This window comes from Cucurbita pepo, chromosome 8 (assembly GCF_057944985.1).
Source record: "Cucurbita pepo subsp. pepo isolate OVF chromosome 8, ASM5794498v1, whole genome shotgun sequence".
NCBI classification, from domain to species: domain Eukaryota; kingdom Viridiplantae; phylum Streptophyta; class Magnoliopsida; order Cucurbitales; family Cucurbitaceae; genus Cucurbita; species Cucurbita pepo.
Window position 1 is genome coordinate 9,639,463 of NC_141805.1, and position 23,772 is coordinate 9,663,234.

Below are 23,772 nucleotides of genomic sequence, written 5' to 3' on the forward strand. Positions count from 1 at the left end.
AAATAAATGAATAAATGTGAACAATGGTTTATTATTTTTTAAAAAAAGAATAAATAGGTTCGATCGCCATTGTTGATAAGTGAAGGTTCGTCCCAGTTCATGAACTCAATTACCTTTCTCTCCGGCCATGGATTCTGGGTATTGTATTTCTTCTTTACTTCCTTCTCTCAACTTTTTGTCTTTCTCTTGTTTCTCAACTGAAATCTTAGTTGTGGATTGAATTTTTGAGCTCAGATTGCTGATTTCCCCTTTTTGATTCAATTGGTATTCACTTTTCGATATTTTCCTTCTTTTTTTAGTTGCTTTTGCTTGAAAATATTCAGATCTTGTCTTGCTTTCGACTGCTTTTACGCCATTTCATGATTTTGGCTGGTTAGACCTAGATTTTCCCTCATTTCCATGCATTTTCTACTTCGAATGAAGTCGATGGGTTCAAAATTTTGTGTATCAATGGGAGACAGAACGAGTTTTTCTTTCTCCTAAGGGCTGCCTTGTTGGCTAAGACTCCGGCGTCATAATCGCCTAGAGGTTGCTTGTTTGAATCTGCGGTGAGCTTAATAAGGAATATCTTCAATATCTGTTATGTCTTTTAACATCTGATCACAATACATAGCTTAAGGATCTTCAATGCTTCAGAATCTTTTGTGGTAGCACAGAAATTCAATCTTATACGTTCTTCTTCCATGATATCTTACCTTCATTCTCTATTTTCTGGTTAGGTTACATAGGGCGTCTTAGGCCACATTTCTTCAGAATTTTGAAACGGAACTATTGTTCTTGGAGTATTGAAGTAACAGAGACATTTTGGTGACAAAAGAAGAGAGCCTGTAATAAGTTTTAGATCATTTTTCTTTTCACGAAAGTGTCCTGTTATTGCTCTGGGGTGAATCTTGTGCTAGAAATATAACCTTCAATGCAAGAAGCTTCAAGAAAGAAGGTTTCAGATCAATCTCACAGGTTCTATGAACAGCCACAGCAAGAACCTGGATCCTATTACTGGCCTCCTATCAACCAAAATCACTTACCATCTGAGGCTTTCAACCCATATTGCAACCTTGAGTCGTCCTTGGGAACTAGCAGTTACCCACCTCAAAATTCTTCTTCTACTGTTAGCTTCACATCTAATGGAAGCCCTTCACACCAAGAGTGCCATTCATACCCGTTAGAACCGTATTATTCTCCCGACCACAACCGTGGCTCGCCTGTCAGTAGATCTTGCTTAACAGATGATGCTGATGATGACTTGAGGCACAAGATCAGGGAATTGGAGATTGCAATCCTTGGACCTGATTCAGAGATGTTTGATATCTATTCTGTCTCTAATCCAGTCAATCCTGTGTTATCTGAGCAAGAAGCAGGGTGGAAAGATGTGGCTGAGATAATCTCTAGAAGGGATTTGAAAGAGATGCTTTGTGCTTGTGCTCGAGCAATAGGAGAAAATGATATGTTGGCTGGAGAATGGTTGATATCTGAGTTACGTGGAATGGTCTCGGTTTCGGGTGAGCCAATCCAACGTTTAGGAGCTTACTTGTTAGAGGCACTTGTTGCAAGGACAGCCTCTTCAGGTAGTACTATCTATAAAGCACTAAGATGTAAAGAGCCTATAGGCTCTGAATTGCTCTCATACATGAACATTCTCTATGAAGTTTGCCCTTATTTCAAGTTCGGGTACCTATCAGCAAATGGGGCAATTGCTGAAGCCATAAAAGGTGAAAATAGAGTTCACATAATTGATTTCCAGATAGGTCAGGGAAATCAGTGGATGACATTGATGCAAGCTCTTGCGAATCGGCCTGGAGGGCCCCCAAAGATTACTATCACAGGGATAGATGATTCTACTTCAGCATTTTCTCGAGGAGGGGGCGTCGAGATTGTAGCGAAAAGGTTGTCGAATTTGGCAGAGTCATTGATGGTACCCTTTGAGTTCCATGGAATTGCAGGCTCTGCTTCCGAAATTCAACTAGAAGATCTAAAAGTTCAACCAGGTGAGGCCATTGCTGTGAATTTTGCCTTGGTGCTACACCATATGACAGATGAAAGTGTTGGCAGTCCGAATCATCGAGATCGAATCCTGCGACTCGTCAAGAGCCTGTCTCCAAAAGTTGTGACCGTTGTCGAGCAAGAGTCGAACAACAATACAGCTCCCTTTTTTCCCCGTTTTCTCCAAACATTGAACTATTATACTGCCATTTTCGAGTCCATAGATATGACTCTTCCAAGAGAGCACAAGGAACGGATCAATGTCGAACAGCACTGTTTAGCTCGGGACATCGTTAATATAGTAGCATGTGAGGGAGCCGAAAGAGTCGAACGTCATGAACTTCTTGGAAAGTGGAGATCACGGTTCCTCATGGCAGGGTTTGAGCCACACCCTTTAAGCCCTTTTGTCAACTCTACAATTGAAGCACTGCTAAAGAACTACTGTGACAAGTACACGCTAGAAGAAAGGGATGGGGCCCTATATCTTGGCTGGTTGAATCAAAACCTGGTTACCTCTAGTGCTTGGATATGACACCTTCTTAGTTGTAAAATGTAAGTTTCCACTTCAACCTATGAAAATATGCAATATTGATGATCTTTTCTATGAGTTTATAGAATCTGATTGCTATAGTTACTGATATGCATACTATCATAACGCAAAACAAGAAGGGTTCTTGGCTAATACTTGAATTTTCAGTATTAGAATTACATTGTAAAGATACATCTTCTGTGTAAACAAATAAAACCAGGTGGTTCATATCATATTTTTACATGTATTGACTGAGAACTAAGGCTTAGCCCCAACATAAGAGAACTCTAATATTCCACATATTCACTTTTTGTCCTGTCCTAGATCATCCACATGAAAAGAAAGCAATATAGGAGATAAAAAAACAGCAGCATCTTTGTTTTCACAGCTTGAAACTTATGGCCCTGTTAGTATTCTCTCAATGCTAGGAGGATATGGGTGAGACGAATGGTTTAGCGACATGGTGCGGCTTTCGCTTAAACTCTCTCTTGATCCGTGCTGGCTTATACCCCGATCGAGAACACCGAAATAGGCTGGGGGTGAGTTTTCTTGAACTATTTCGAAGTTGAAATTGCCATTTGGATTTTGGTTTTCAGCAAGTTGAGAATGAAATGCCTGCCTGTATTCGTTCGATCTATTCTCACCACCGGCGCCAATGCCAACGCCAAGATCAAGGCTTATGGTGTCACTCTCTTCAAGTCTGTACCTTGATGGTGCAATTGTCAATGAGCCTTGGACCTCATGGCTACTCGTTTTTGCTGTGGGAACGTCGTGATTATGTTTCCCCTCGTATGTAGTTATAACAGCTTTTGGGTCATGGGATGCTCTTTCAACATGTTTTCTAACAGGGCATCCAACATTTGTGCACTTGTAATAACTCCTGCATATCAGAGATTCAGAACACAGAACCTCCAAGTTAGAAGGGCGCAACAGATAAGGGATGACTAATAACAACGATTTTCTACGAAACTTGGGAAACTCCACCTCGTGCGACTTCTTGATAGTTTTTAACTGATTTATATGGTATTATTGTAGCTAAAATTTAGATACAAATGCAAAAGAATTGAGCTACGTACTAACATATCATTTTTTTCGAACATCTTTATGCATGCAAGCTCTAATGGATTTTATCAAATAATATCATCAGAGCGATATATATGACAACGTTATGACTTGAATCTATATTACTATAACGAGTGTGATAGTAAACATACCTTGGGTTCGGGTTTCCTCTCACTACCTTCTGGCCGTATTTACGCCAGCGATACCCATCATCCAGTATATCAACCTCGCTTAGAGTTTGAACCACAACACGTGGTTCCCTGATCGGCTTAACCATTGGGCAGACATCAAAACCTCCAAGTTCCATTTTCCTGATGAATTTTTAACAGTTAACTCATAAACAGTACTACAAAACACTACGTTCTATTTTCGATTTTGTACAATACTTGAGAACATTTCAACTTGTAAATGAGTATACCTCCGCTTCGAGAATATGTCATCATCGTCAACCTCATCATGACTCCTGGGTGGCAGAGTTGTTCCTACGCCTTCGGCCATGCTATCGTTAGCAGCATGGGATGGTTCTGGAGTTCCATTTGGCTCAATGGTACGCACCGCCCGAGCATATATTACGCAGGACCTGTCTGAAATGAGAATATAATAGATAAAACAACCATACTTACTCTGTAGAAGGATTAGACTTTTTGAATACTAAAAACTGAAACTAAGTAAACAAGTTTGGTTCCCTACCATCTTGACCAGTTAAAGGTGAAGGCTTATCAGGCCCATCTTCTTGAACATTCATCGAAGCACTGGCAGAATATCGCCGACTTGGCTGAGGTTTAGGATGATCATGGGTACCCTTATAGATAATATCGACTATCTGTCCATCGTGAGAGCGTTCGAAGAGTTTTTTCACTTCACAGTTAGGATGGGTACATTTATAATAGCTACGCGGAAATTCACTCCCTTTAACATGCTTCTGTCCATACTTACGCCAGTTATATCCATCATCAGATAACCTATCAGAAACTACTTGAATGCCACTGGCTTTTGGATCAGATTGTTGGGGCTGAACCCTGGTATTTGTGTTCAAACTATGGTTGAAATCGTCTCCATCAACTTCAGGAACACTAGCCCTCGAGGCAACTGTATCCATCTGAATCGACCGACTCAAATCATTAGAATTGACGTTGATCTCACTTTTAGTCATGGGCGGAGCAGTAAATGGTTGAGGTTGGCCCTGAACTTGAACTTCTCTGGATTGTTCGCCTTTCCGATGACTCAAATCTGCAGGAACCTTAAAGTAAATGAAAATATTAGGAAAAAAGCATCTAAATTGATAGAATACCACTAATTTATTACTAGGTTAAACTATAATTCCAGGCTCTACCAAGTACATGTGAAAGCTGACATGACAAAACTTCAACTTTTCTGACATTTTTTCCATAACCTAGACATATCGATCCCTCTCGACTAATGTAATAATAATTACGCTAAATACGTTAGCAAAAAAAATATTTTCATATAGAAAGTTGAATGTCATTAAATTATTGTTTTGTTAACATATTTGCACTCATGAGCATGACATTTAGCTACACCACTTGAAAATTTTGATTTAGCTAATGAGTGAGTTGGGTTCATGTGTCAAGTAAGATCTGAGTGGCATGTTCATGCGTCTAGACAAGTTAAAACCATAATTTAGGGATACATAAGCTGATGGTTAACAAATTTTAACAATTTCTTTCTCTACAGGACCTAATTGAGAAATTTGAGCAGATTGAGGGTGAAATTAAAAAGATTAATAACTATATTGAGAGTTACCTAGTGACCATTGATATATTTACCCTAATAATTAACAAACTGAAAATTTAGTATGGAAGTACCATATTCGGTCCAGCATAAGGTTTGAACTCGAAATAGCTGGATCTTCCTTCGTCTGAGGCATGCGTATTTGAGAAAGCCATGGTGGTCATTGAATAAATAGCTGAGCTAGAAGAGTCGTGTGCCATTGGAAGCTTAGTAAAGGACCCGGTAGTCGGAGAAGGCTCTACCTGCACATGACCATTATTTCAAAAAGCCTTGTTAACGATGGCTAATTTATGCAAGCAAGTTAAGCAAAAAAACATGAAGTGATAATATTATTCATAACCAAAAGAAACATAAAAGTTTCTTTCCTCGTATCATTGAAAATACAAAAGCCATTAAACTTGCAGCAGTGGTGACAATTCTAATATAGATTCTTTATTATGAAAACTGTTCGACATAAAATTATTTCAATATAACTCAACCATCTAACATAACAAAAATGATGATCTCTAACTTAACCGCATATGTTAATCGAATATAACACTAGGGTGGAGGCAGGACATTCTTCGATCTCAACAGAGCAAATACATAGCAAAGTGGACTCGTAAAGACAACGGCATAAAAGAGACCCATAAGCTCCAAGTGATCAAAGATATTATCTGTCAACTAAGTGTCTCTGTCTATGCCCATCTGTATTCTTCACCATGTCAGTCTCTTTTATATGCCATGGAAGCATATTACACAAAAGCAACACGCTTCTCTAACCAGATTCATTTACTCATTCCATATATATAGACAAATAGAAAAAGTTCGGGTTCGTACATGAATCGTGACAAGAGAAACAAAGATGAATAAAAAGCTGAAGCAACACTGAAAAGGTGGATTCATTTTGTGAGAAACCCACACTGACGCAAATGAGAGTATAAGGGTTGAGAGTTAGAAAGAGAACACAATTATTCCCTCAAACTTACAACAGCATTATTCCCTAAAGCAATTTTATGGAATAACCCACACGGGCATAAAGGAACCACCCAATGCAGTGGACTGCTCTAAGAGCAGGAATCAGAATCAACAGGTCCCAGACACTCAAGCACCCAAATAAAATATCTAATGGCCATGAGCTCGCAAGTATAACAGCTACAAGCGCACCAACAAAGATAGTTAGAGGAATTTTGGTTTGGACAACTAAACAATAGTGTTAAATCACATCAGTCATGTTCTTTAAAATTCCCTAATTGAGCATATACCACGAACCAAATGCTCAAATAAGAGCTATATGACGTCAAACAACCCCTAGCTACCCTCTGTTCAACCAGAAGGGGACGGAGCAGTGATAGGAAATCATAAATTATCAATTGTTCATCTGGAATTCGTCAATCGTTACCACAAACAACAACACAAAGCAAAGCAATTCTATACAAGTTGAGAGAAATTTGAAGAAGGGAACGAAGAGAAGACCGTTGAAAATTGAAAGCTATTTCAAAGAGAACATAATTTCAAGCATGTTTGCGGTTATCTTCACAAACCCATCAACGCCTAGGAAATCAAAAGAAACACAGAGACTCCACCAAGTTTCAAAACCTCGTTTACCCTAAAGTATCGCTCACACTGTTACTAAATAATGAACAAAAAGTAACAAAATCCGATCGAAACCCTCGTTTCCCAAATTCCATAACCCTTGTTCTAACACCCCAAATCCCAGAAATTGGAAACGAAATGAACACAATCAAAGAGAAAGAAAAGGAAGCAGACCTACCTTTAAGTTGGTGAGCAAAACGGGAGACTCGAGAAAGGAAGTGGGACTGAGACCGGGAGGGATGGTAATGCAAGGGGACCTGGAGATCGGGAGCTTAGCCGGAGACAGTAGCTTGTACTTGGCGCCAGCAGCGGAGGCGGAGGAAGGTTCAGAGGAAACGGAAAGGCGGACATGAGAAGGATCGGCGAGGTCGGCATCAGTGGGGTCCATGAGCGGAGAGAAGAAAGAAGAAAGAAAGTCAAAAGAGATGGAGGAGGAGGGAGGAAGAAGATGAGTGCAGAAAGGTCATTTGTCGGAGCTCCGGCAGAGTTGGGGTGTGAATTGAAGCTCTGGAATTTTGGATTCAGAGCATTTAGGGCGAACAGTTCTGCAACAGAGAGAGAGAGAGAAGCAGAAAACACAGAGAAAAAGAGAGAGAAAGTGGAAGACTGTGACTGTTACAGACTTTGATGAGCCTTTCCTCTTTTTCTTTTTTTCTTTTTTTTTTTTTAAATTTCTTTTTTTTTTTTTTTTTTTGTGCTCCAATAAATATTTAGTTTTTTCATTTTTTTAAGATGAATTTATTTTTTCCTAAATAATTAAAACAATAACATATATATTCTAATAATTAATTTTTTTAAAAAGTAAGGCAATAATATTAAATTTTTATTTTTATTTTTTGCATTTGACTATAAATTTAATTGTTTTTTTTTTTTAAGAAAAATTTTAAAAAATAGTTATCCACAAAGTATATAACGATTTTTTTTTTTTTTTTTTTTTTTTTTTTTTTTTGCTAAATGCTTGATGGCCTAATTGATAAAGACAAATCCTATAAAGTGATTGAGATATAATCATAGCCTATTATTAAAAGTTTTTTCCTTAAATTTTGGATTCTAATAAATAAATAAATAATTGTTAAAATTTTACGGCACCAAAATTAATTGTCTGCCGTTTGTAGATACTTTTTCCCATCCTGAGATCTCATAATCTACCCTCTTTCAAGGCTTAATGTCCTCGCTAGCATTCGTTCCCTTCTCCAATCGATGTAGGACCTCCTAGTTTACCCCCTTAAAATTCCAGCGTCCTTACTGGCACACCGCCTCGTGTCCACCCCTTTTGAGGCTTAGCTTCTTAGCTGGCACATCGCCTGGTGTCTGGCTCTGATACCATTTGTACGACCAAAATATGGGACATCATCTAGTGTCTGGTTTTGATACCTAGTGTCTGGCTCGATGTGGGACCTCCTAGTTAAATCTCTTAAAAGCCCAGCGTCCTTATTAGAACACCGCCTCGTGTCCACTCCCCTTCGAGGCTCAGCTTCTTCGCTGGCACATCGCCCAGTGTCTGACTCTAATACCATTTGTACGTCCCAAGCCCACCGCTAGCCGATATTATCCTCTTTGGGCTTTTCCTTCCAGGCTTCTCCTCAATATTTTTAAAGCACGTTTGGTAGGGAGAGGTTTCCACCCCTTTAGAAAAAGTGTTTTGTTCTCCTTTCCCGGAAACTCACATAGACAATTAATATTAACAACAATGTTTGAAACATATCCAAAAGTAATCGAAACTCCAGTCGAACTAGCTTTGTTTGTAACATATGCACGAAGTCGCCAAAATGTCTATTCATGTATGTACATATTATACATCATACATAACATAACATACATCCAAACATATATGTGTATACACACAATATATATATATATATATAAAAGTATGAACGCATAACAAGTATCTGTAACTTAGCCAGAAACTAGACCGCATTGACGAACAAGAAGATAGCAAAACATTGCTTCAAATAAGCCATCCAAAAGTGCACAATTACATTCAAATTGCAACGAACTCTTTCAAACATTAGCTACAAATTTGCATTAATACGACTGTCTTGTGCAAAAGATGTTAAAAGAAAGCTGGATGAGGTCTTACCAGCTGCTCCTCCTGCTCTTCTCCAAGGACTTGCAGAATGCAGAAAATGCACCTTTAAGTTCAACTGGAAGCGCAAATTGAAGCGGCAAAACTAAGGGAGGACGATTTCTCTCCATATTACTTCTCTTTCTCGAGAAAGCGGGATGAGCTAATGCTGGCTGCTGCTTGTTAAGGCCCTCGAGTATAAACGAAAACGCTCCAAAAGTGATGCAACTCTGAAGAAGAGCCTGTGGAGCGCCTGTGAAACAAAAGCCTCTATTTACATACAGAAGTTCAAAGGAGGAGTGATAGTATGTCTCAATGTAACAGCCCAAGTCCACCGCTAGCAAATACTGTCCTCTTTAGATTTTCCCTTCTGGACTTCCTCTCAAGGTTTTAAAATGCGTCCACTAGGAAGAGGTTTCCACGTCATTATAAGGAATGTTTCGTCCCCTCTTCAACCAATATGGGAACTCACACTCAACTTCTTTAACTCAAAGCAATATTCAGAGTAACGCAATGTCAATCAAGTCGTAATGAATTAATTGAAGAGTTGCACGAGCCAACGAGCTACCATGGTGGAAACTGAGGCATATAAGGTGTTATCTACTTCTTTAGGTGTTCGAATGGAATTAAAACATCAAAGAGGACAGATGCCACCAAAAACGTAATCACAGAATGAAGTGAGATGCCAGTTGAAAAGGTTACTACCTGGAAAACTTAGAGCTAAACCAGTGCAGCATCCGGCTACCCCAGCATTAATAACTACAAAAATGAGTTAACATCATTAGAAAGGGGATCGAAACAGCCAAATACGAATATTTCCGAAGCGAAGTTACCACACCATCATCCTTTCCTCTCAATCTCTTTAACATGCAAACAACCAAACTGTGCACCCCAGACAAAACTGCAAATGTCTGATTCATAAATTGAAATTAACAAAAGATTAGCGAACAAAATTAGTCCTTAAAAAGCCTCAAAGAGCAGTAACCAGTAATTAAATTTATTCATCGTGAAACACTGCAGTATTCTTTTTCAATAATCACACCTTGGCACAAGATCCAGCCTCTGCAAATGATCCTTTGAAGCCCTTCTTCTTAATCAATCCCGAACCTAAAGGATACTCAGAATGCATTAAATTTTATTAGTACATGGCTAACTAGAAAAACTGAAAATAAAAATTGGTATCATAATTTTTCTTATGATTCGATAATACCTATGCTAACAATCGGACTGCCAACAACTAAGGCTTTTTTGCTGGTTACACAAGAGAAGCAACAACAAGTTATTCGTTAAACGATCAATTTAGAGCCCCTTGCTTTCTTAATTTTTAGATTATTAAGAAACAGCAACCTTCTAATTTTGATAAACCACCTAAGAAAGAAGACTGAAATGTACAAATTATGGGATCAAAGGTTTTCAAGTAGACCATTGTAACAAGATTCACAGTTATCTATCAGGTGATAACCATAAACAAAACTCTTATTCACCTAATCTACTAAATACTTAAAAGGGTTTACGCTAATCATGTGATCGGGATGGCTCCTGAAAAGAATCCAGAGCTTCAGTTTTTTTGTAGTCTTACTCTTATTCAAGATAATCAGCTAATAAGCATGTTTCTGATAGACCCCAGTGCTGAAAATGTTTTTCAGTAATGAAGTGAGGGGTGACCCTACTGACTAGTATTATGCATAATGTAGTGTGAGTCCCATGGAATGTGAGTTAGTTAGATAGCTGACATATTAGGAGTAGGAAACACCATTAGTACATTTTTTTTTGGTAGTATTGGACTAGGGTGAGTCTCGGGAGAGAAGGAAGCTGGCAAATCTTCCCCGATTTGCTCATATTTCCTATTCGATAAACTGGAACTCACCCGTTTCAGACTCATCTATCATTATGTTCCTTCAATAATGAAGATATGGTTAGTTCTTCTTCCTGAACACGTTTTCCAATCAATTTCGTTGAAGAAACCTGGACAACTCCAAGTTATTCATGTTTGAGGAGGTATATACGCCTCTTTCTCATGTACTCCTTTCCCTTGTTTCTTATTAGTCCACGGCCAATTAGTCCTAGCTTACTCATGGTTCAGTTTGCTCCTATGTAGCATTGTCGGTGTACATTGATGATATTACCATAAGCGGTCCTCGTCAAGATACTATTATATGGTTAAACTTTTGCTCCATAGTTAGTTTCAGCTTAAAGATATCGGTTTTTTTGGTTATTTTCTCAGCTCGGAGTTGTTTAAGACTCGTCACGTCTTCCTTTCTTTGAGGAAACTACTGTTTGCAACTATTGGAGAATATTGGCTTCTTCAACTTAAGTCAATCTTTTTCCCTTTTGTTTTTCCTTGTGTCTCAACGCTTCAAACCTATGACCTGTTAGCAAACAATGTATGCCTTAACCAATTGAGTTATGCTTCGTCCAGCAACTCTAACCCAATTTTTATACCTAGTAATAAAAATTTGAAGTTCGATGTACCCAACGATGATCCTAAGTGTTGATGATTCTTCAATTCATTATTCTCTAATCAACAACCATATGCACACATTTGTGGCAAATATATCTTCCCCTGTTCATTGTATTACTGCTCGTCCACTCACAACTCATCTAATGGTTGTTCATAAAAGCTTTTGTGGATGTTGATTGGCTCTAGTCTTGCAATCCAATGATTGGAAGTCCAATCGTACACATACTGATAATACTAGGTGATCTTAACTTACCTTGATCTCGTCCTGTTTTAGTGCTCTTACTTTGAATGATTTTCTTAAGTTTCTTCCAGTTTGGAGCCAGTTTCAACTTGCTAATATGAGTACTAAACCCTTACTGCTTCAGCTTGGCTTCCTATGTTAAGCAAATTAGTGGCGTTTGTTCTCCATCTATTGCTATAATTAGTCTGTTAAAGCAGATTACTAAACCGCATTAGCTATCAATGGTTACTAACTCGCTTATTTTCATAGCTAATCCCAATTTCAAAAACTAAACCAGCAATCAAACATGTAAAACGAAAAACAAAGGAGACATTCTTAACACAAAGAGAAAGAAAGAGACCGTAGCCGAAAATGGAGCCCATGAAGGCTCCGGCAGCGGAGTCGCCGGCAAACCGGAAAAGACAAAGAGCAGGACCACCAAAAGAGGAGGGAACTATGGCGTCGGAGGAATTAGGGCTGTCTGAAGGATTAGTTTCGAACTCAGCGTCAGATGACTCGTCCTTTGAAGAATCCGCCATGGCCGCGATTCACTATCTTCCTCACTCTGCTCTGCTAAACACCTTCTTCAATCTCAATCTTCCGAGTGCAGAATTCGAAGCTTTCTCTGTTCTTCTTTGACGAACGGATAGCGATTATTTAGCCTTTTTTCACACCTGTCGTTTGTGCATCACTTTCCCGGTTAACCGATTGGCTACAACTAACACATCCCAATCTCAATACGACATCGTTCCTCATTGATGTGATTTAGTATCATTTTGTTTAAGATAATACTCATTTTTATCAATTTTTTTATTTATTTTTGTTAAAATGTCGGAATCCGATCATGCTTGTCCAGGACATGTTGTCCACGGCCGCATGCTCATTCCAACCCTTTTTTACATGTTTTCATCTTAGATAGATCTTTACTATTTCTTGTTGGGCCAGTATAGAGTGTATGACTGTTCACCAAAATCATGTCTACACTTGTCGGGGGCTAAAATTCCCCCAAAATATGGCATATGACTAGTTGTCACTTTTTCGTAACCTTAGTTATAAACTATTTAAGCCGTGACGTTCATTTTTTGCTTATAGTCGTATAACGTTGCTTTTTTCAATTCTTTCAAAACGTTTTCAAATGTATCCCCTTGCTCAAGTGTTCTAAAACATTTCTCTCACACATAATCTGAGACCCAAAGGATATGGAGCCTAATGCCTAAATCTGGTAGAGATAAGATATTTAGTAAATATATGATAGACATATATGGTAGATATTTGGTAAATATTTTATAGACATATATTTGTTAGATTATATCTGGTAGTTTAAATCTTGGAAGTTATATTTAGTAAATTGATGTTTATTCAGTAAAAATTGTTATTGAATAAGGTGAACTTTACGATCATTAATCTAAATCCAATAAACTAAGAACACTCTGGTTATAGTATGATTACTTGAACTATATGTAGAGACATGAGAGTGGATCAAGTTCAAGTATATAGTCAAAATGATCTATAGTATAAGGATAAGGCTGAGTACCTTATTCTGGGGACACTATGGATGCGGCCCACTTTTGTATATGATATAAACAATGTGATCACTAAATTGTGCATGTGGAGACATGTGAGTGGGGGCGTCCTATGCAATGAGTATTGCATAAGATCTGACCATGAAGAAAACCACTCTCACTTTATAAAGTCGTTTACTGTTGAGACTGATTTTCTTTTCATTCGATAACCTAGGTAACTCGGTTTTAATCCTGAGCTAACCATGAACTCCTGTTTATTCGGAATTATCCTTAGATTTGCATGGGTGAGAGTGGCTCTAGTTCGCCGACTCAACAGGCCTCCCATTTCAGGGGTAAGACTGGGTGAATGACTGGGGACGTGGGGTGCAAGACGGAATTCACTCCTACCCACTTTTAGGGATAGAAGAAAGGTAGTTCCCTTAAGCACTGACTCCAAGTCTAGAACAAGGGGCCCCACCCTCTCATTGGCCTGCGAGGGATTCGGTTTACTGGTTGGACCACAAACCAATTGTTTATTAGAGGATCAGTGAGACATAAGGAACAAGAAGTAACTTCAGGGGTAAAACGGTAAATTAACCCAGCTCTAGTTACGAACAACCTGTGAAGGATCGACTTACTAATCATAGTTATATCAGATGGACAGAAATATATCTATAGTGAGGGGAGTGCAACTACTAGGCTATAGTAGAGTGTCCTAGTAGTTAACGAATGTTGGTTAACCAGGTTAATGAGTTTAATCGGTTAATCTTGAATCGTTGGAGCCCATGATCTATAGGTCCATTAGGTCCCTCTGCTAGCTCATATCGGACTAAACCATAGAATAGTGTGACGAGTGAGTTCGAATTCAAATTAGGGAATATGCGTTACATATATACGATATATTTAACCGCAATTTTGTTTTATTTACGAATTAAACGAAAAGAGAGAATCTGAAATATTTAAATAAGATTTAAATATCTTAATCAATTATGTGTCGGAATTGATTAGGATTGGCATTTGAATTAATATTAAATATTAATTAAATAGTTTAATTAATCATTTAATGTTATTTTAATTTGAAATTCATTATTCAAATTAATCGTTGAATTAAAATGAAGAAAGTCAAAATGTTGACTTTCATCTAATGGAAAAATCCATGATAGTGGAATTTTGAGGTGTCAAAATTTGGTTTAACCAAACTTGCATGTTTGCCAAACAAACCCCACAAGTTGAGTGGAATTTTGAGTGTCAAAATTTGGTTAACTCAAACATGCATGCTTGCCACATAATCCCAAACATTTCAGTGGAATTTTAAGTGTCAAAATTTGGTGATCTCAAGTTTGCATAAACATGCAAACTTGACTCTTTAAATAGAGTGATCATGATACTTGGAAGGGATTCTTCATCTTGATGAAAAACCTCTCACAAACACTCTCTTTCACGTATAAAAAATCCCTCCCAAGTTTAGTCACTCACCGGATTCCACAATCCCGTTCTAAGGCCGGAGAATAGTGGAGAAGACACTAGTGGTGGTTCGAAACCGGTTCGTGAGGCAAAAGGAGTTTGAACTACAAAAGGTTAGTATTTAAACTCATTAAGTTTTAATACTTATGAACATGCTAGTCATTTACAATAATTGATGTTCTAAGAGTGCCTAAGATCCAAATTGCTTCCGCATGTGTTATATTAACACCATCAGTATATATACCATTAAGTGCTCTCAAGATGTACTTCTCTTCATTCTCAGTATTCTTATTCTCTCTTGTTGTACAAACTGAAGTCATCAATAATAAAACGTTTGGCCAATATTTCTCCTCGTATTTCTCTCTCCTGTTCTTTGTATTTATTTTGATCAAGTGTGTGCGTTGTTGAGCGATCTTAACAATTGGTATCAGAGCTAATAACTGACGATCTTAACAATTGATATCAGAGCTAACAACTGGTATCGATTCTAACAATGACGTCTAAATTTCTCACCGTTGACTTGTTTGTTAAGTTAGAACAATGCCGCACAATCGCTTTCCCGTTACCACAAGAGCGCGATTTTGACCGACGAGACTTTCCTTATTTAACAAAAAAAACAAGCAAACACTGCCCACACATAATTGGAACTTTGGATAAATAATGGCACTAATCAATCTTAAAGAATCATCCATACATTACAATAAAAAACCAATCTCACATGACCCAAGTAGGGTCTCTCTCTTCTTCAAACCAAAGTTGATAGCATTTGGTTCAAACTAGATAGCTAGTAGTGCTGTTCTTGATATATAGCTCCAAATTCTGATCTCCAGGCTTGATCATCCTCCATACATGACGCTCCCTTGTCGGTTACGACGTCGGAGTGATCGTGATACAGCGGTTCGAGAGCAGCAGCAGGCAACTTACTCTCTACAAGATACTGCTTCATTGTGATCATCTCCATCTTGTGTTTTCTTTTGAGCTTCTCCATTTGTTTCTTCAACTTCTCATTTTCTTCCTTAATTGTTCTAAAGTTTTCCTATGTTTTATAAACACAATATCATCATGTATACCTCTAAAAGAAACAAGCATGGATTCATATATGAACGAAATATTAATAAGAACAGTTACCTCTGCAGCTGATGCTGAATGTTCTGCTTCTTTAAGCCTAACAAGAAGCTCCCCAGCAGCATGAACAGCTTCGGCCATGTCTCTAAGTTGAAGCTTGAGGCTTTTGTTTTCCTTTTTCAAGAATTCTCTCTCTCTGTCCCTCTCAAATCTCAGAGCTGAAAGCTCTGCAGCAAGAGATTTATAAAGGCGAGAAGAACTATGGCCTTTGGAACCGGCCTTTTGTGCTGCCCTTTTCACCTCGGCTATCCCTCCCATGATGGCACGGTACTTGCTAGCCAACTCATTGTATTTCTCTTGCAATTCTGCATAATGCTCGACGAATCTAGCATGTCCTAGAACAGATCTATGAAGGTCATCCTCCAACTCCTCATTGCAGTTCTTCTCCATTTTCAGTTCCTGCTCGACCTTCTCCGCGCGCTGTCGAATCGATTCCAAATCAACTCTCAGTTCATCAGTTAATGAAATCCATTCACTCTCCATTTCTGTCCATCTTTCCCTTTCTTTTTCAAGTTCCTCCCCGTTGATACTTTGACCGCTTTTTCTGAGTTGGATGGAGCGTGATGATAACAATAACGAGGATCTCAGCTTGTCAGTTGACTTGCTTCCAGAAACATCAGCAAAGGTCTGTAGCTTGCTCTTTAAAGCATGGATTTCTTTAAGAAGTTCTTCCTTCTCTGACACATCCGTGAAACCATTTCCTTTGTCTTGAACCTCCTGCACTTCCTTTATTCCAAATTTCTCTTGTACAGTCTCCTGCAAAGTTCCACACAATATTGAATGTCAGTGAGGATTGTTGGAAGGGAGTCCCATATTCGCTAATTTAGGGAATGATCATGGGTTATAAGTAAGGAATACATCTCTATTGGGTATAAGACCTTATGAGAAAATCCAAAGTAAAGTCACGAGAGTTTATGCTCAAACTAGACAATATTATACCATTGTGGGGAGTCGTGATTCCTAACATGGTATCAGAGTCATGCTCTTAACTTAGTCATGTCAATAAAATTCTCAAATGTCGAACAAAGAAGTTGTGAGCCTCAAAAAGGTGTAGTCAAAAGTGACTCAAATGTCGAACAAATGGTGTACTTTGTTCGAGAGCTCCAGAGAAAGGAATCGAGTCTCAATTAAGGGGAGGCTGTTTGAGGGCTACATAGCCCTCAGGGAGGCCCTATAGTGTACTTTGTTGAAGGGGAGGATTGTTGATGATTGTTGGGAGGGAGTCCCACATTGGCTAATTTAGGGAATGATCATGGGTTTAGAGGCCCTATAGTGTACTTTGTTGAAGGGGAGGATTGTTGATGATTGTTGGGAGGGAGTCCCACATTGGCTAATTTAGGGAATGATCATGGGTTTATAAGTAAGGAATACACCTCTATTGGTATGAGGCCCTTTGAGAAAGCTCAAAGCAAAGTCATAAGAGCTTATACTCAAAGGAGACAATATCATACAATTGTGGAGATTCGTAATTCCAAACAAGCTTCAGATAATCTACACTATTCCATAAATATAGCACCTCCAACAATATGGTACCATAAGTTTGTGTATGATTTTTTCCCCTCTAAACTACTGTAGTATACCATATGCACATTTCATTTGAGTTCCTGTGTATAATTTTGTTCGCGTTATATTACAAAAACTGTAGAATCTCTTTAACTGTTAGAGAAAATCTAGTGGAGCGGGTGAAAGTAAGTAACAACATGTATCTGCTTAATGAAGTGTGTACCTTTTCAAGATCATCTCCGTCGTTGAATCCTACAACAGCATTGAGAAGCCTAGATTGGTTTACTGCTACAACTTCACTCGAGCTACTCGGGAATTCATTGATGTCATTCTCTGTAATTTTTCTTTGGCAAGATGCACAAAGCAGATGGGGAGAAGATATAGGCTTGTCAATATGTTGACATGATTTTCGCGCCAAGTGTTCAAACGAGAAGGATACTGTAGATTTGTTTAATGGTGAGCTTTGCTGCTGGTGATAATCAATTATCTTCAGACCTCTTTGAAGACTAGCTGCTAAGGACTCAGTGTGATCCTCAAATTTATTGCTGGATCGCAGTGAGGATCTTAAGTTCTTACTCTGATTCAGTGACTGCCTCAGTACTTCTTTAAAACTCGGTGCAACAGCCAAACTTTTCCTCTGAGAATTTCTAATTTTTGGCGACTCAGATAATGGTGGATCTTCAAGATTAGGAAGGTGACAGAATGAGCTGAGAGTAATACTCCTTCGATTCACAGGATCAAGAACCATTTCTGGTAAAATAATCTTGTCCTCATGAAAATCTTCATCCTGGTGTTCCTCCTCTTGGTTTATTTCTTCAATTGTTTGGGGAGAACTTACTTCATCATCACTCGTTGAATATGAATCAAAACTTTCTCCAACAGAGGAAAACTTTAGTGAATCTCTTTTATTCGAGTTCTCTTCAGAAAATCTCTGGAACTTATCAAGTTCCTGATGTAATTCCCTCATATCTTCCTCATCACAATTAACCTCTTCGTCTGTATCATTATCAATGCATGGCAAAATCAGAGAGCGGTTGATACTAAGTCTTAAATGATTTAGGCTATCTCGTACATTAGGCCCTTGAAAGCAACCACTGTTTTGAACTGACGCGCCTGAGTTGGCATTTGCTCTTATAAGTTCTTCCTGCAATCAGCCAAAACATAGAGTTTGGTTTGAATTAGCAAACTACTTCAAACTCACAAGTCAATTCCAAGAATGGATGAACTAGTACATGTAGAACTTAATACCTTTAGTTGACGAATTTGATCGCTCAGATCATTAACCTCGTCTTCTTTGATTTCATTTATGATAGGTTGATTCTTAATGGACTTCAAACGTTGTCCAAATCTTAACGTCCTTAATGTTTCACCTGAATAGCTGCATTTAAATAATTGAAGCTACTTTAATATTCATGTACATATTTCAAGATGATACCTATTTTCCATGTAAGCTATTACAATATTGAACACTATCTGAGTGAGAGCAAAGGAAAAAACATATTATATTACGTGAATCTAGGTAATTTGTAACCGCTCAAGTCAAGTCCACCTTTATAAAGAATGTTTCGTTCTCCTCTCCAATCGATATGGAATCTCACAATCCACTCCTTCAAGAACCAGTGTCCTCGCTGGCACTCATTCCCCTCTTTAATTGATGTGGGACCCCCCAAAATCCACCCCCTTCGGAGCCCAGCGTCCTCGTTGGCACACCGTCTAGTGTCCACCCCCTTCAGGGCTAGTCTCCTCGGTGGCACACCGTCTGGTGTCTGGCTCTGATACCATTTGTAACAGTCCAAGCTCACGGTTAGTAAATATTGTCTTTTTTTTTTGGCTTTCCCTTTTTAAGCTTCCCCTCAATATTTTTAAAACGCATCTGCTAGAGAGAGGTTTACACATTCTCGTAACGGATGTTTCATTTCCCTCTCCAATCGATGTGGGATGTTACATAATCAATATCCACTCAGGCTTTTCATTCAGAAGAGTAAACTTGCTGATGATATGTCTTGGTGAAAACGTAGGAGTACAATTTTTTTTTTTTTTTTTTTTTTTTTTTTTTTTTTTTTTTTTTTTGTAGATATGCTAAAAGTTTAATGGTTCTCTGAAAAGAGCAACTTATAAAATGTGTAGTACCTACTATGAAGAGAGATGGCACAAATAACTGTGAGCTTGGCATTGCCCCCCAATGACTCTCTTAATAAATGGGTCAAGCACGAACCTCTGTACAAACGATCATCAGATGTTCTTAATTCGTTTTCTTTAGTTAGCATATCGATCAAGTGCCTGCACCAACGTTATGAAAGCAACAGGGAATAATAATCAGGGAAATTAGCCGTTTCCATTGTCAATAGTACAGAATGAACTCTAGAAACTCCATCAGTCATTATTTCTCATACCCGAGACGGGACATCGACTTCTTCAAATTCTTTCCTTCTCTTGTGGGTCTACCCATGGCATCGTTAACATTTCTATCCAATCCAGCAAGATCAACAAGGCTGATTCTGCTTGTCTTTGAACTACCAAAATACTTGGATGAAGTTTCCTGCATCCGATGATTATATATTATATGTTGCAGATACTAATTTGAATGTCTCAACAACCAGCTAAATCACATGAAATGATAGGAGTACCGAAACAGAAGAACTAACCAAAACACTAATTAATTACACCTTTTTTCCATAACTAATAATTGAACTCTAGAATCAAGGTACCTTGCACCACGACTCGATGATGAAACTGAACACAATATGAGACCTAGAGCTCTTAGAATTTATAGTGGTTGCTCCGACTTTCCTACTCGAAAGGCCCTGTACATAGATAAAATAGTAAGCAAATGGTCAAGAACAAAGGAAGAAACGTAGAAAATAAAACAGCACACTTCAAAAAATATGAACTTAGTTTCGATTATCAACCTTGATGAGAATCTGAGTTACATCATCATAGCTTGTCACGTATTCCTCTGTGACATTCTCCACATACAGTCCATTCTTTGCATCATCCCTTATCTGGTGAAATATTGCCCCAAATTTATCATTGCTCAGAAGATGTATAAATTACCAATGACAAAGTAATGTTGAAGAAACTAACCTTAAGGTTTCTCTGGGATGGATCAAGCAAATCCCCAATTTGTTCATTAAATATCTGGAATGGAAATCAATGCAAAAGAGGGTCTTGAGATCTTATAGGTGACAGATACATAGATTAGAAAAAAACAAATAACACAATCATTGTTAAGAAAATAATGAGTACCTCTATAAAAGAACAGCGACACTGATAATTTATCAGTTTTCCTTCAGAGTTCTCTTGTTCCTGATTTGGATAACCAGATAATAAGATTCATAAACAACATCTTAGGAAGCACGACCTCCAGAATAGTATGATATTGTCTACTTTGAGCATAAGCTCTCATGGTTTTACTTTTGGTTTCCCTAAAAGCCTCGTACCAATGAAGATATATTCATTACTTATAAATCCATGATCAACTCCTTAATTAGCGAAAGACTCATTCCAAATAATCCTTAACACAACCCACAACAAAAACAGAGTTATCTAATCTAATTGACTAAATAAAAAGGAAATGGATACCTACTTTTTGAATCTCGGAAAACAGCAGATGGAAGATGCGAGGAGCGAGGCCTTGGTTACTAGAAGGTGAAGGATCCTCAACCATAGCACTTGGAGGACCCCATATTGTGAATGTCTTGCCACTTCCCGTCTGTTTAAGATTCAATACAAGTAGCTGGTAAATATCGATATGGAAGAATTTGTGTAAGACATAGATTCGATTGTTATAGTTACGAATCACGACCCTCCACAATGGTATGATATTGTCTACTTTAAGCATATACTCTAGTGGCTTTGCTTTTGGTTTTTCCAAAGAATTCATACCAATAGAAATAGTATTTTTTACTTAGAAACTCATGAACATTCCATTAGCCAATGTGGGACTCACTCCCAACAATCCTCGACAATTACCTGACCATATGACATGATGGAAGTGTTATAACCAGCCAACGCATCCTTGACCAGTGGAATTCCGATCTTCTGAAAGATATCTTCCTACAACAAGACCAACAATGCCTTGAGAATCAAAGCTGCTACAAATCACATCTTTACTTCAAGTAGAACAAGCTAAGATTTAATTCGTTCTTCCAAACAGACTGCCTTAAATCCTAAATTAATAATTACCAAGACAGCAAACTAACTTTGTTCGGATTCATAAAGAGAAATGATCAAGCGCCGCCGTACCTGTTTCGAATCTGAATCGAAAACCGAATCGAAAGACAGTTTACGGTCTCCATATGCCAATTCATTTGAAGAGATCCTCTTCACCGTCCTGTCCACTTCCTCTTCTATATCGTTAGGTCTAATTCTTACCACAACCTATTTCAAAATCCACCGCCGCCGCCAAAGAAGAAGAACAAGAAATTCACCACATATTCAAAAACAAGAAAAAAAAAAAATCATAAATCTACAGAGTGAATTGATTGTAAACTTCATTATACCTTAATCGGTGGATCAAGAGTAGCGTGCATTTCATGCTGGCTGTCCGATTGAACGATTTCATCCTAAGAGTTCATCATGAAAAAAAAAAAAAATCAGTGGAGATATTTCAATTGAAGTGAGATTTAGAGAAGAAAATTAGGCGTACCTTGAAATTAAGCGGCTGAGATGCAGATTGATCGAGATTGGAATCTAGAGCGGAGGCATGGTTGTGGGAATCTCGGAATTCGGACTTGGAAACGGAAGTGGAGATTTCGTTGTCCTTGGGCGGAATGTTTGGGTGAGAAGGAGGCGTATTTTCAGAGCTTGATTTGGGGATTTTCATGGTAAGGGAGGAATTGTGTTTTTTCTTAGAAGACATGGATCGAGGAAGGAGGTTGCGGAAGGAAGAAGCGGATATACTTCCCAAGAAACCAGTCTCCATTGATTCTGCTGCTGCATTTGACTTCATTGTTTCTGATTCTGAACAAATTGAAGCTTCAAAAGAGAGTGAGATTGATCAAATACTGCGAGAGAGAGAGAGAAGGGGAGGGAAAAGAAACAGAGTTCAAATTTTGAAATGGAAGCGAAGAACTTTGAAGAAGAAGAAAGCAAATGATTATGAACTGACCGTTATAAACTGAAAACAATTTGAATTGCTGAATTAAAATGACGAAAATGCCCCTACACTTTTTTTTTTTTTTTTCGGAATGGAAAAATAATAAAATTAATTAAATCTAATTGTAAAATAATTCAATAATTTAATTCAGTTATTGAAATTTAAAATTAATGATATATACGACTCGGGTTGGAGAAATTTTTTTAAACCAACCCGAAATTTCAAATTGGTTGAACCCAAATGGATTCACGATCCAACCCAATTTGAGTTGGATTGGGTTGTCGAGTTGTTATTTTTAAAATTATATTTCAGTTATTAATGTAATATGTATCACTAAGGTCATAATATTAGTAATAATCTTAACAATAAGATAGAGTTGTGATAGGTTATAACTCTATTTTCGAGTTTGTTGGATTGATCCGACCAAAAAACACGTCAACTCGTGAACTGACCGACTTGAATTTTCGATTTTCGAAAAATTCAACCGAACTCAAATGCAAAAGAAACCTAATTCAAATGGTATAATCTGAGTTGGCTGGGTTCTCAAGATTGTTCGTACATTGGGGTCGGGCCAATCCAACTCCAAATTTTTGGGAATATCAGATGAGAGACAAGGACAAAATAGACATTTCACCTAAAACGGTCCAATAACCATTAATCCGTCGAAGGGGAATTCCATAATTGTTTCCGTCTTGTTTTATTGCTTAAAAAAAACATATATATATATCATTTTAATTTACACACAATTTAAAAAAAAATTAAATTTCATAATTAATATTTTTAAATTTAAAATTTAAAAATTTAAGTTCTTACTATAATCATTTGATCATTTGAATTTTTATTTATAAAAATTATCCCTATAAATACTATTTTCATTTATCCTACTACTTATTTTATTATCTATTGTTTTAAAAAATTGAAAACTAATTTTTTTTTTTTTTTTTTTTTTACATTAATTCTTTCATTTATCTTCTAACCTAAAATTCTCGGGTTTTACGTACAAAACAGTACAAGGAAGATAAGACTCTCAACTCCTCGAATACATTAATGTTGTTTTATATCTAACTTTCTTAACTCATCGAATATATTCCTTTCTTTTAAAAACCTCATTGCAACGAGCAATTTTTTTTTTTTTACCGAGACGAAACGTTAAAAGATCTCGTACAATACTACAACAAATAGGGCTTTTTATAGCTTTTTGATATAGCATTTTAAAATAAATGCTATAATTTGAAGAAAAAAAAAAAAAGTCACAAGATCTTGCGTAGTCTAACTTTGTTACCCTGAAAAAGTAACACAAGATCTCGTGCCGTCTAACTTTTATACCCTGAAGAAATCTCACAAGATCTCGTGTCGTTTAACTTTTTTATCCTGAAAAAGTGTCATAAAATCTCGTGTAGTTTAACATTTTTACCTTGAAGAAGTAACTTTTTTAC

General features: G+C 37.6%; 3 protein-coding genes and 1 pseudogene across 6 annotated transcripts; 1 reads left to right on the forward strand and 3 right to left on the reverse strand.

The window, feature by feature from the left end:
• On the forward strand, nt 1–2,577 carry LOC111800818 (scarecrow-like transcription factor PAT1 pseudogene; annotated as a pseudogene). 2 transcript variants are annotated; one of them, XR_015422191.1, is made up of 2 exons: nt 1–138; nt 720–2,577. The product of XR_015422191.1 is annotated as a scarecrow-like transcription factor PAT1 pseudogene, transcript variant X1 (transcript). The 2 variants fall into 2 exon arrangements; XR_015422192.1 differs by lacking the exon at nt 1–138 and adding an exon at nt 155–548.
• Nucleotides 2,578–2,651: 74 nt separating this feature from the next.
• On the reverse strand, nt 2,652–7,504 carry LOC111800816 (putative WRKY transcription factor 20). 2 transcript variants are annotated; one of them, XM_087126187.1, is made up of 6 exons: nt 7,073–7,504; nt 5,398–5,561; nt 4,262–4,811; nt 3,990–4,155; nt 3,724–3,882; nt 2,652–3,389 (listed from the first exon to the last, which is right to left on the reverse strand). In XM_087126187.1, the coding sequence occupies exons 1-6, from the start codon at nt 7,284–7,286 to the stop codon at nt 2,906–2,908; spliced, it is 1,737 nt and encodes a 578-aa protein (XP_086982313.1). In that variant the 5' UTR covers nt 7,287–7,504; the 3' UTR covers nt 2,652–2,905. The 2 variants fall into 2 exon arrangements, with proteins under 2 accessions (XP_086982313.1, XP_023540445.1); XM_023684677.2 differs by lacking the exon at nt 7,073–7,504 and adding an exon at nt 5,840–6,015 and having other exon boundaries at nt 5,398–5,565.
• Nucleotides 7,505–8,815: 1,311 nt separating this feature from the next.
• LOC111800865 (chloroplastic import inner membrane translocase subunit TIM22-2) lies at nt 8,816–12,342 on the reverse strand. Its single transcript, XM_023684760.2, has 5 exons — nt 12,006–12,342; nt 10,006–10,070; nt 9,802–9,874; nt 9,669–9,722; nt 8,816–9,216 (listed from the first exon to the last, which is right to left on the reverse strand). The coding sequence occupies exons 1-5, from the start codon at nt 12,181–12,183 to the stop codon at nt 8,975–8,977; spliced, it is 612 nt and encodes a 203-aa protein (XP_023540528.1). The 5' UTR covers nt 12,184–12,342; the 3' UTR covers nt 8,816–8,974.
• A 2,906-nt stretch (nt 12,343–15,248) lies between these two features.
• On the reverse strand, nt 15,249–22,298 carry LOC111800791 (kinesin-like protein KIN-12F). Its single transcript, XM_023684644.2, has 15 exons — nt 21,887–22,298; nt 21,741–21,803; nt 21,484–21,618; nt 21,211–21,294; nt 20,825–20,950; nt 20,485–20,544; nt 20,323–20,376; nt 20,148–20,240; nt 19,947–20,042; nt 19,632–19,777; nt 19,369–19,518; nt 18,487–18,616; nt 17,462–18,382; nt 15,739–16,491; nt 15,249–15,646 (listed from the first exon to the last, which is right to left on the reverse strand). The coding sequence occupies exons 1-15, from the start codon at nt 22,187–22,189 to the stop codon at nt 15,395–15,397; spliced, it is 3,366 nt and encodes a 1,121-aa protein (XP_023540412.2). The 5' UTR covers nt 22,190–22,298; the 3' UTR covers nt 15,249–15,394.
• Between the last annotated feature and the right edge of the window lie 1,474 nt (nt 22,299–23,772).

What these genes read in the sequence shown, in the direction of transcription:
- LOC111800816 (XM_087126187.1), bottom strand. Translation starts at nt 7,286, where the DNA reads ATGGACCCCACTGATGCCGACCTCGCCGATCCTTCTCATGTCCGCCTT. An exon ending in GACATATTCTCGAAGCGGAG is followed by an intron (nt 3,883 to 3,989) that starts GTATACTCATTT and finishes AAAATTCATCAG; the next exon opens with GAAAATGGAACTTGGAGGTT. An exon ending in AGAGGAAACCCGAACCCAAG is followed by an intron (nt 3,390 to 3,723) that starts GTATGTTTACTA and finishes TCTGATATGCAG; the next exon opens with GAGTTATTACAAGTGCACAA.
- LOC111800865 (XM_023684760.2), bottom strand. Translation starts at nt 12,183, where the DNA reads ATGGCGGATTCTTCAAAGGACGAGTCATCTGACGCTGAGTTCGAAACT. An exon ending in AGGCTGGATCTTGTGCCAAG is followed by an intron (nt 9,875 to 10,005) that starts GTGTGATTATTG and finishes TTTATGAATCAG; the next exon opens with ACATTTGCAGTTTTGTCTGG. An exon ending in ATTGAGAGGAAAGGATGATG is followed by an intron (nt 9,723 to 9,801) that starts GTGTGGTAACTT and finishes TCATTTTTGTAG; the next exon opens with TTATTAATGCTGGGGTAGCC.
- LOC111800791 (XM_023684644.2), bottom strand. Translation starts at nt 22,189, where the DNA reads ATGAAGTCAAATGCAGCAGCAGAATCAATGGAGACTGGTTTCTTGGGA. An exon ending in CTCTTGATCCACCGATTAAG is followed by an intron (nt 21,619 to 21,740) that starts GTATAATGAAGT and finishes ATTTTGAAATAG; the next exon opens with GTTGTGGTAAGAATTAGACC. An exon ending in ACGGAGATGATCTTGAAAAG is followed by an intron (nt 16,492 to 17,461) that starts GTACACACTTCA and finishes GGAACTTTGCAG; the next exon opens with GAGACTGTACAAGAGAAATT.